At 49.6% G+C, this 10,905-nt stretch overlaps 2 protein-coding genes across 2 annotated transcripts; both read left to right on the top strand.

Moving 5' to 3' along the window:
* Positions 1–1,825: 1,825 nt before the first annotated feature.
* Positions 1,826–6,991, top strand: LOC129078359 (uncharacterized). The gene is given in 3 exon segments (XM_054583214.1): positions 1,826–3,679; positions 3,681–5,112; positions 5,115–6,991. Coding segments are annotated over 3 exon segments (5,163 nt in total).
* Positions 6,992–7,024: 33 nt separating this feature from the next.
* LOC129078358 (endogenous retrovirus group S71 member 1 Env polyprotein-like) lies at positions 7,025–8,950 on the top strand. The gene has a single exon (XM_054583213.1). The coding sequence runs from the start codon at positions 7,025–7,027 to the stop codon at positions 8,948–8,950; it is 1,926 nt and encodes a 641-aa protein (XP_054439188.1).
* Positions 8,951–10,905: the final 1,955 nt, after the last annotated feature.

The raw sequence follows: 10,905 nt of genomic DNA, 5'->3' as shown, positions 1-10,905 counted from the left end.
AGTGCCATGTAAAAAGAATACTACACTGTGAGCAATTTAGTTGTTTTTAACATAGGAATTAAAGGTAATAACCGATTAATGGAGAAAATATGATCACTTTAAATGTAAAAAAATGATTAAACTAAAAACTTATTCATACATCATGGAAAACCAGGAGTGTAGCCAAGCCCCGTGTGATTATAATGCCTAGTATTTTTGGCACCTAGAATTAAATAATTTAACTCTTAATCAGGCCTTAGTTCACATGTTAACAGCTTTTTCTTCTCAGTTCCTTTTGTTCTCATGAATTTAGTCAAAACTTACTGATGTACTTTTTGTCAAACAGGAGATTACTTCAGGGTCACCAGGAGAATTTATGGATTTGTTTTGCAGAAGGAAAGAATGTCTTCGAGATAGCTGAGACCAGCTGCTTACGCCCAGGAGTCTCATGTGAAAAAGTTTTATCTGTGACTGAAGAAACAGACTTCTCTCTCAGTTCCCTGGAGCTCCCCCTCTCTCTTCCTCGCCTTGAAAACACTTCTGCTTGGTCTGGAAATTGGAAGGTGGTCTTTGGAGGTTTTCCCACCACCTTCCTGAATAAAGCAAACTTTCCTTTCTACCCACCACTTGTCTCTGGAGTATTGGCTTTAGAACAGTGAGCAGCTGAACCTGGGGTTTTTAGTAACAGGAGAAGGGAAATTAATCTGACAAAGAGTATCTGAAAAAAAGAAAATCCCACCACACACACACACACCCCTCCCACCCCATGTAACACCCTTCTTAATGGTAAAACATTGAAACCTTTCTCTAATTTACAATGTTCTGTTGACAAAACTGGGGCCTTTGACTCTGTAGTTTCCCCCAGTCTGGATATTGCTGATGCCATATACTTAGAGAATTTCAGCATGTTTCTCTGCCATTTCCTGTTAATTGGTATTTGGATTATTTGATTTCTTTAGACATAAAAGTCACAGTTGTTTTGTATCTGTATCATAATAATTCTAATGTCTGAGTTATTTTTGAGGGAGCCGTGAGAGCAGGGTCAAAGCTGAGGATAAGGGAGGAACTAATACCAAGAAAAACATATCAGGGTGCAGCCCCCATGCAGCTGGGCCAGAGTCGACAAGAATGAGGAGGAGGCATAGGGCAACGGTTGAGCCTTGCCTCAGATAAACATCCTGACCAGGGAAAGACAGAGTAGAGGGGCCCAGTAACAGCCTTGAACCCAATCAGCAGAAAAGAAGTTGCCTAAAGTAGCCTATCGCTAACTGCCACTTCTCGCCCTTGTATCCTGCTTGCTTGCTCTGCTTATGTATAAAAACCCTAGTGCCTTAGCAGCGGCGCGCCCTTCGTAGGTGGAGGGTCTGCCCCTGCGCAGGTTCATTTGGCCAACTAATAAAGCGCTTGCGAAAAGTCCTGTGTCCTGGAGTAATTCGAACAGCGGGGAACGTAACATTTTGGAGGCCCCAGCGAGATCTCCCTTTGTGGAGCAGAAGGACCAGGAACCGAGAGGCCAGCTCGCTCGGAGTTGGGTAAGTGAAACAGGATCCTCTCTAGGACAGTGGGGACGTCCGAATAAGCCCTGAGGTGGTAGGCGAGACGTTGCCGGTACTCCACCCAGGGGGCTCCGAACAGAGGGGGACGCCCCTAGGAGCTGCGGCTAGAAGCCGCCGAGGAAAAGGGAAACTTTAGTTTCGGTTCTGGCGCAGCGAAAAACCCGTATGTGTGACTCCGGCCGGAGGGTGAATGGTGTGAGTGAAAGGGCGGTGTGGTGTCTGGCTGGTTGCCTCATTTTAACCTTTCTAGCCTCGTAGGTCACGAGCTTTGGATCCGGATACAAGGAGACATGGGCCAAGGGGGATCCACAGGGGCGGTCCAGGGCTCTCCCTTGGATTGTATTCTAAAAAATTTCTCTGATTTCAGGAAGCGGGCAGAGCGGTATGGGGGCCCGCCTCCGGACCCGGAGGCTCTCAGGACGTTCTGCCAGCTTGAGTGGCCCGCTTTTAATGTCAGGTGGCCGCCCGAGGGAACCTTTCAGCTGCCAGTCTGTTTCTCAGTCCAGAGGGTCACCTATGTGGTGCCCCACCCCGACCAGCAAATATATATAAATGTCTGGACGGACATCGCCATGGACCGACCTGGCTATGTTCGGAAATGTGCCCAAGGGCAGGCGGGGGCAAACCGGCGGGGCAGGGCAGTGTGCGTTGCCATTGGACAGGGAGTTAGGGCGGTACCGGTAGGAGGCAGGCGCGTGGAAGCCGCCGAGCAAAAACCGGTCCCTGGTGCCCAAGAAAACCGTTTGTACCCGGTCCTGCCTAGCCGGCCCGAGGATCCTCTAGACCCAGTTAGCGCGCCACCCCCTTACCAAGCCCCAGCTGTACCAGATTCCTCAGGGCAACCTGAGGAGGTTATGAGCCCATCCCACACCCGGGGTGGAACCTCTTATAGCAGCGGGGAGGCTAAAGCCCGAGAAGGCAGGGAGTGGGCCGGCCCCGGCTCAGAGGAAGCTGCTATGCTACCCCTCCGAGAGGTTCCAACTGCTCTGGACGCCCCAAGGGCTCCGCCAAGGTTAATTTATGTCCCCTTCTCCACAAGTGACTTGTATAATTGGAAGCACCAAAACCCCCCTTTCTCGGAGAAACCTCAGGGCCTGACCTCCCTCCTAGAGACCATATTCAGGACCCACCAGCCCACATGGGATGACTGCCAACAAACCTTGCAAACCCTGTTCACCTCAGAGGAAAGGGAAAGAATTTTAAGGGAGGCAGGGAAGGCAGTCATGGGGGAAGAGGAGGGGACAGTCGGGGGCCGAAGGGAACTGGAAGAAATATTGCCTTCGAATCCCCCTGATTGGGACCCAAACTCCAGCGGGGGAAGGGAAGCACTCCTGCAGTACCGCCGAGCACTCCTAAGGGGATTGAGGGCGGCAGCCCGAAAACCCACTAATTTTGGGAAGGTAAGTGAGGTAGTGCAAGGGCGGGAGGAGACCCCTGGCGCATTCCTAGAGAGGCTGATGGAAGCATATAGGGTATATACGCCCTTAGACCCAGAAGCAAGGGAGAACAGAAGACTCGTCAATGTAGCTTTTGTAACACAATCAGCCTCAGATATAAGAAGAAAGTTGCAGAAGATAGAGGGATTTGAGGGAGAGAATATCAGTAAACTGCTAGAAATAGCCCAAAAGGTATATGTCAACAGGGATGACCCAGAGGTTGGGAAGGCTAGGGAAGTAGCAAAAATTGTGATAGCGGAGCAGAGGAAAGGAGGTGCACCCAGAGGGAACCCCGGTGGGGGGAACAGAGAAAGGAGGGGAGCCCGGCTAGAGAAGGATCAGTGCGCCATCTGCAAGGAGAAGGGGCACTGGAAGAGGGAATGCCCCAAGAGGAAGGGGATAGAGGAGCTAAGGGGGACCCCTGGGGTGCTCCTGCAGACCCTAGACTGACGGGGCCAGGGCTCCATAAGCATTGGCTCCCGGGAGCCCATGGTCACCTTGACAGTCGAAGGAAGACCAGTTGATTTCCTAGTCGACACGGGAGCCACCTTTTCTGTCCTGAAGCAGCCCCAAGGAAAACTGGAAAAGGAAACAGCCAAAATTATAGGGGCCACCGGGAAATCAGAGACTTATCCTTGGACAAGTGCGAGAATTACGGACCTTGGAAAAGGGACAATCACTCACTCTTTTCTGATTATACCGGATTGCCCCTTCTCCTCTGCTAGGAAGGGACTTACTTCAAAAGTTGCAAGCCTCCATAGTGTTCAAGACACCCGAGGAAGAGAAGGGGGACCCCAGCTTAGAAGTTACTGTTCCCCTGTCGGAAGAGTACCTGCTAGCTGTGAGTGAGGCCAAGCCTCATTCCACTGGAGTTCCCCAGGCACTCTGGGAAAAGATACCTGGGGTATGGGCAGAGACCAACCCCCCAGGACTGGCAGTACGTCAGGCGCCAGTAGTAGTCCAGTTATTGAGTACAGCCACCCCAGTGCGGGTCAGGCAGTATCCGGTTCCAGCCAGGGCCAGGGAAGGAATTGCCAAGCATCTGCTAAGGTTGCTGGCCGCTGGGATTCTAAGGAAGTGCCAGTCACCCTGGAACACCCCGTTGCTCCCCGTACAAAAACTGGGGACATTAGATTTCCGCCCAGTGCAAGACCTGCGGGAAGTAAATGCACGGGTAGAGACAATACACCCCACCGTGCCGAACCCCTACACGCTTCTGAGCGCCCTGTCCCCTACCCATATACACTATTCCATTTTGGATCTGAAGGATGCGTTTTTTGCCATACTGCTAGCACCCCAGAGTCAGGAAATTTTCGCCTTCGAGTGGAACGACCCAGAACATGGGTTAGGGGGCCAGTATACCTGGACAAGGTTACCCCAGGGGTTCAAGAACTCCCCCACCATTTTTAATGAGGCCCTCAGTCAAGATTTGCAGGAATTCAGGAGGAGATATCCAGAGGTGGTACTCCTACAGTATGTAGACGACCTTCTCGTGGCAGCGCCCCAAGCTGAGGACTGCAGGAAGGCGACGGAGGACCTGTTAAAGGAACTCGAGAAGCTGGGATATCGAGTCTCGGCCAAGAAGGCCCAAATCGTATCCACTAAGGTGAGCTACCTAGGGTATAACTTAAGTGAAGGACTCCGGACACTGTCAAACCAAAGGGTTCAAACAATCCTGGGAATACCAGAACCTGCCACGAAGCGGCAGGTGCGGGAATTCCTAGGGGCAGTGGGGTATTGCAGGTTGTGGGTCCTTGGATATGCAGAGCTGGCGAAACCCCTGTATGACCTGACAAAGGGAAAAGAGACTGAGTTTAACTGGACAGAGGAGGGACGAAAGGCATTCCAGGCCTTGAAGGAGGCCCTTGTCTCGGCCCCGGCACTGGCGTTGCCTGACCCGACCAAACCGTTCTTCCTCTACGTAGCAGAGAAACAAGGTATGGCTCTGGGGGTATTATGCCAAACCTTAGGACCCTGGAAGAGACCGGTGGCCTACCTTTCCAAGAAGTTGGACCCGGTGGCGGCAGGCTGGCCAACTTGCTTGAGGGCTGTAGCCGCCACCTCAGTCTTGGTAAGAGAGGCGAGCAAGTTAACCCTCGGACAAGACGTCCAAGTGATTGGGGAGCATTACGTCGAGCAGGTGCTCGCGCGCCGCCTGGACGGTGGCTGACCAACACCCGGCTAACCCAATACCAGGCCCAACTTCTTAACCCCCCGGCTGTAAGGTTCTTCAAAACAGCTGCCCTGAACCCAGCTACCCTGCTGCCAGTACCAGAGTTAGAGGTAACTCACTGCTGCCCGCAAGTATTAGAGACAGTAACTGGGAGTCGGCCTGACCTGCGGGACCTGGCATACGAGAACGCAGACCTAACCTGGTACACAGACGGCAGCAGCTTCGTAAACAACGGACTCAGGTATGCTGGGGCAGCCGTGACAACAGCGGACGAGGTGGTATGGAAGCAGGCACTGCCCAAGGGGACATCGGCCCAGAGGGCAGAGCTGATCGCGCTCACCCAGGCCCTGCGGATGGCAGAGGGAAAGACAGTCAACATTTACACACACAGCATGTATGCCTTTGCGACGGCCCATGTGCACGGAGCCATTTACCGGGAGCGCGGATTGCTAACAGCTGGGGGTAAGGAGATTAAAAACCGCTTGGAAATCCTAGAACTGCTTGATGCACTGTGGATGCCTAAGAGGGTGGCAATCATCCACTGCAGAGGACACCAGAAAGGGAGCGACCCCATAACTAGGGGCAACACTCTAGCTGACCAGGCGGCGAGGGGAGCAGCGAAGGAAGAGGCTGCAGGAGTACTCCCCATGGTGCCTACCCCAGTGCTACCTTCCCCGCCTACCTATAGTAAGGAAGAGGAAGTAGAAGGGAGGAGGCTAGGGGGAAAGGTAGACAAAGGAGGTTGGATAGTGCTCCCGGATGACAGGCTTTACCTGCCCCAGGGAGTGCTAACCCATGTGGTCCGAGAAATGCATGTGAGCTCACACCTAGGGCGGGGAAAACTAGAAAAGTTAATATTAAAATATTACAGGGCTCCTAATCTAAGGGAGGTCATAGAGTCTGTAGTGTCCAGATGCCAGGCATGCGCCAGGGTAAACGCACAGAATCAGAAGTGCCCACGATTCATCCGGCACAAGGGAAGTACCCCCGGAGAGATCTGGGAGGTCGATTTCACCGAAATGACGGCAGGAAGGTCAGGATACAAATATTTGCTAGTCTTAGTTGACACCTTTTCGGGATGGGTTGAAGCCTTCCCCACAAAAGGTGAAACTGCCGCCACTGTAGGAAAGATTCTAGTCCGAGAAATAATTCCAAGATATGGAATTCCCGTGGCCATCGGCTCGGACAATGGGCCCGCCTTTGTATCACAGATATCCCAAAATTTGGCGGGAAGATTAGGCATCACTTGGAAATTGCACTGTGTATACCGACCACAAAGTTCTGGACAGGTAGAGAGGATGAATCGAACTTTAAAGGAAACATTAATGAAATTGAAGGAGGAAGTCGGCGAGAACTGGGTAGAGTTGCTCCCCTTCGCCCTGTTTAGGGTCAGATGTACCCCTTATGTAGGGGGTTGGACCCCCTATGAAATCATATATGGGCAGCCAGTGCCCCTGGTGCCCAGACTGACAAGAGAGGAGATAGAGGCCTCTAACCATTATTTCCTCAAGTCATTACAGGCACTGCAAGTCATCAGAGAGGAGGTTCGCCGCCTGCGGGAGGAGAAACAGGCCACGACTGAGGCAGATAGCGCGAACGAACTGAGGACATTAAACCCTGGACAATGGGTATGGATCCTGAACCACTGGCGAGGAAACCTTGAACCCCGGTGGATTGGGCCATTCCAGGTACTGCTGAGCACCCCATCGGCTATTCGAGTAGCCGAAAAACCCTACTGGATACACATATCCCACGTAAAACTCGCGCAGGATCCTGGGGAAAAGAAACCATGGAGCGTCCGGCAAGACCCAGAAAAACCCTTAAGACTCTCTTTTTCCCGCTCTTAATACTGACTGGACTATCGAAGGAGGTAAACGGGTATGAACCCCGCGAGTGGCGAGTGGGTGTTATTAATACGAACAAAAGATGGAACTGTTATTGCAAAGAATCAAACTTGGGGGGAGAGGATTGTTTCCTTTAGGGTAGATTTCTCTAAATTCTTTGATGACAAATTTTGTGACTCCCCAGCAGCATGGAGACATACTGATTCCGCGGAGGGCCCCCTCCAGGACAATCTCCCCTCTGCCTATACAATAGGCCTAACTGATTGTGACCCCAACACCAAGAATAGGGCTTTATGGTACACCCCTTACTATGCTTGCCCTGAGCCACCCCCGGGGAGGAGGCGGACCTGCGGATCCTATTCAGACTTCTATTGTAAAGCTTGGGGTTGCGAGACCCTCACGGACGGGGGTTGGAATCCAGGCGGGGGCAAAGACCCCCATATAGCCTTGATCCGCAACAAAACTATGAAGCCCAGCTCTGGGTGGAATAACGCCTGTGCCCTAGACAATTGCAACCCAGTTGTAGTCACGGTCCTGAAACCCCAGGACCCTGAATGGACGAAGGGCCGAACCTGGGGTATCCGGCTCTACGTATCAGGGACAGACCCGGGAACCTTTTTTACTATTCGCAGAATACCCTTAGTGAATCGACCCTTGCTAAGAGGCATAGGGGGAGGGCTACCCCTGCCCGCCCGGCCTGTTCCTACAGGCACGGCATCCCCCGAAGAAAGTTCCATCGTGAGAGATTCTGGGAATAGCACAGGAAATAGGACTGACTACAATAGTCTCCTGGGGCCTAGTGAGGGATGGAACCAGTCAAAACCAGACAGACCCTGGCCTATGGAACAGAGAAAGCCGCCCAAGCAGGAGGCAAATGCCTTAGACCTCCTCGATAGGTTTTTCCCCTATTTAAACAAGACCCAGCCCGGTCTGACAGAGTCGTGCTGGCTATGTCTCAGTCCCCGTCCACCCTTTTATATTGGGGTAGGGGCAAATACCACAGAGAATTCCTCAGAGCCCATCAAAGTGACCAAGGATAATTATCCGTATCATATGCCAGAGTGTCACCAGGAGACCACTTTAAAATTAGCAGATTTTCATGGAAAAGGGACATGCTATCTCTTGGCCAATTTCTCTTCCTCATTATATGAAAATTATTGTACCAGTTATGTGTATATGCAGGAACAGACCCCCATACAAGACGAGGAACCCGAAGTTTTGAAAGCTCAGGAGGGACTATGGTTTGCCTGTACAAGGGGAGTCATGAAGTGCATAGCCCCCATAAACCCTGATATTTGTGTCAGCGCATACATCATCCCTCAAGTCTACCTATACGGGGGAGATTCCAACTTCTTGCTACAACCTTCCCCTCGAATTAAGAGGGTCCCTCTGCTCGTTCCCGTCGTAGCCACAATTGGGATAGTAGGCTCTGCTGCCCTAGGGGCAGGTGCCCTTGTACAGGGAGAATTGAGCCTGAGGCAGCTATCGCAGACCTTCTCCAAGGATGTGTCCCTGCTACAGAAGCAGGTGATATATCTAGAGAAGCAAGTAGACTCACTGGCAGAGGTGGCCCTCCAAAATAGGCGAGGGTTAGACCTTCTGTTTTTGAAGCAAGGGGGACTATGTGCCGCATTAGGAGAAGAATGTTGTTTTTATGCAAACCACTCTGGAGTAATAAGGGAAAATATCAAAATCTTAACCCGTAGGTTAAAAGAAAGAGATAGTGAAGAGAGTGACTCCTCCTGGTATGCCTCCATGTTTAAAGCCTCACCTTGGTTGACTACCTTGGTTTCAGCGTTAGCAGGACCGATTCTAATCCTTCTGCTGATCCTGTTGTTTGGTCCTCTAATCCTGAATAAGCTAGTGGCATTTGTGCGAAACCGAATTGAGGTTGTTAAGCTAATGGTATTATCCCAACCCTATACTCTGCTGGCCGCAGAAGACACTGAGTCAAGGGTTTGACAAGGTATGAACAAGAAAAGGGGGGAATGAGGGAGCCGTGAGAGCAGGGTCAAAGCTGAGGATAAGGGAGGAACTAATACCAAGAAAAACATATCAGGGTGCAGCCCCCATGCAGCTGGGCCAGAGTCGACAAGAATGAGGAGGAGGCATAGGGCAACGGTTGAGCCTTGCCTCAGATAAACATCCTGACCAGAGAAAGACAGAGTAGGGGGGCCCAGTAACAGCCTTGAACCCAATCAGCAGAAAAGAAGCTGCCTAAAGTAGCCTATCGCTAACTGCCACTTCTCGCCCTTGTATCCTGCTTGCTTGCTCTGCTTATGTATAAAAACCCTAGTGCCTTAGCAGCGGCGCGCCCTTCGTAGGTGGAGGGTCTGCCCCTGTGCAGGTTCATTTGGCCAACTAATAAAGCGCTTGCGAAAAGTCCTGTGTCCTGGAGTAATTCGAACAGCGGGGAACGTAACAATTTTCAAGTTCCTTTCTGCTGCCTGATATTTCTGTGTGTGATCCATGGTGTCTAGTTTCCTTGTGTGTTCACTCCTTATCCTTGAAAAACTATGTGGGGAAAAGTATTTGTAGTTTTATCCAAAGAGGATTCTTTTGCTCCTGCTAGGTGCCTTGAGGCCTTCTCAGTCTGAGACCAGTCTTCATGGCCTGTGGTTCCTTTGGTCATTGCCTACGCAGGTTACAAAAAAGATCAAGAGCCACTCAGCGATTACATCTATTCCAAGTTGGGTTTCTTTTTTCCTTTTTTTCTCCTGTTAAAGTCAAAGTAAAAATAACCTTTTCTAAAGTTCTGGGGTACTGGTTCATCCTTAAGATTTCCCAACTTAGTATGGGAAGAGCATTTTCACCTTGGGTAGCCCTGGACCATGGCTGTCCTTCCATGCCCAGTAAAGCTATGAAAAGCAAAAACTGATGTTCCCTGACTAGAAAATATCCTCAGTGCAAGAGTAGCTTTTGTGCCCCTGTGCCCCATGTGCATTTCTGAGTTTCCACCTCCTCTTAGCTTTTGGCCTAATAGTTCCTTACTGTCTTATCAGCAATTTGATGCTTTGGGAATTTTTTTTAAACTAGTTTATTTAAGCATCTTTAATTGTTATCAGTGGGCATATTGGTCTGAATAACCTACCCTTCATAACTGAAAATAGAAATTTGAGATTCCATTCATTTTCTTGACTCTTTTATATCTCAAGACACCTTGCTGAATGTTTCCTTACTGCATTATACTTTTTTTCCTTAACCTGTGCGCACTGTACACCATTATCCTATTTTCTTCTAGCATTGAATTTTGATATAGCTATTGCTAAAGCCAGCCTGATTTCCCCTGTCCTTTATAGTTTACATGCCTTTTTTTTTTGGTATGGATAAACCACTTTTTTCAGAGTCAGACTTGGAGAAAATTTACTATCATGAGTCTCTTAGCTATTGAGTCTCCTACAAGATAAATAGGCAAATAACAACCTCCAACTACCACAGAATGCAGGAGATTATCTAAATTTCTTTTGTGTTTGTTTTATATATTTAGTATTTACATATACAAACATATGATCAAAGATGCAAATATGGATAATCAAGGACATTATTTATTGAGTGTCTTCTATTGCTATTAACTGTACTATGTGCTTGATTTGTAGCTTTGACCATAAGATATAAGTCCTCAGGGAGCTTACAGTCAACCCAAAGAACTAGATATTCAAGAATAATTAAACTATTATTTGATTAGAGTTGTGATAAGGGCATGCATGACAAAGTGCAAGGTGTTATGAAAACATAAAATAGAAAGACCAAACCTAGTTTGGAAGATTTGAGTACATTTCAGTGAATGTCACAAATCAATTAGAGACCTGAAGGATAAGGAGGAATTGGTCAGGTGAAAACTCATGGAATGAGCCTTGTTGGCAGAGAGGACTTAATAAGTGAAGAGGAATGTTGCCAATATGAGTATGGGGAAACAA

The sequence above is a fragment of the Pteronotus mesoamericanus genome, unplaced genomic scaffold (genome assembly GCF_021234165.1).
Source record: "Pteronotus mesoamericanus isolate MK-2021 breed Mesoamerican mustached bat unplaced genomic scaffold, CSHL_Meso_final contig_73, whole genome shotgun sequence".
NCBI lineage: Eukaryota > Metazoa > Chordata > Mammalia > Chiroptera > Mormoopidae > Pteronotus > Pteronotus mesoamericanus.
Note: the sequence above shows the minus strand (reverse complement) of the source record. Positions and strands in the feature narration are given on the sequence as shown.

Bases quoted from the DNA above. Each gene is read 5' to 3' on its own strand.
- LOC129078358 (XM_054583213.1), top strand. From the start codon at position 7,025: ATGAACCCCGCGAGTGGCGAGTGGGTGTTATTAATACGAACAAAAGAT.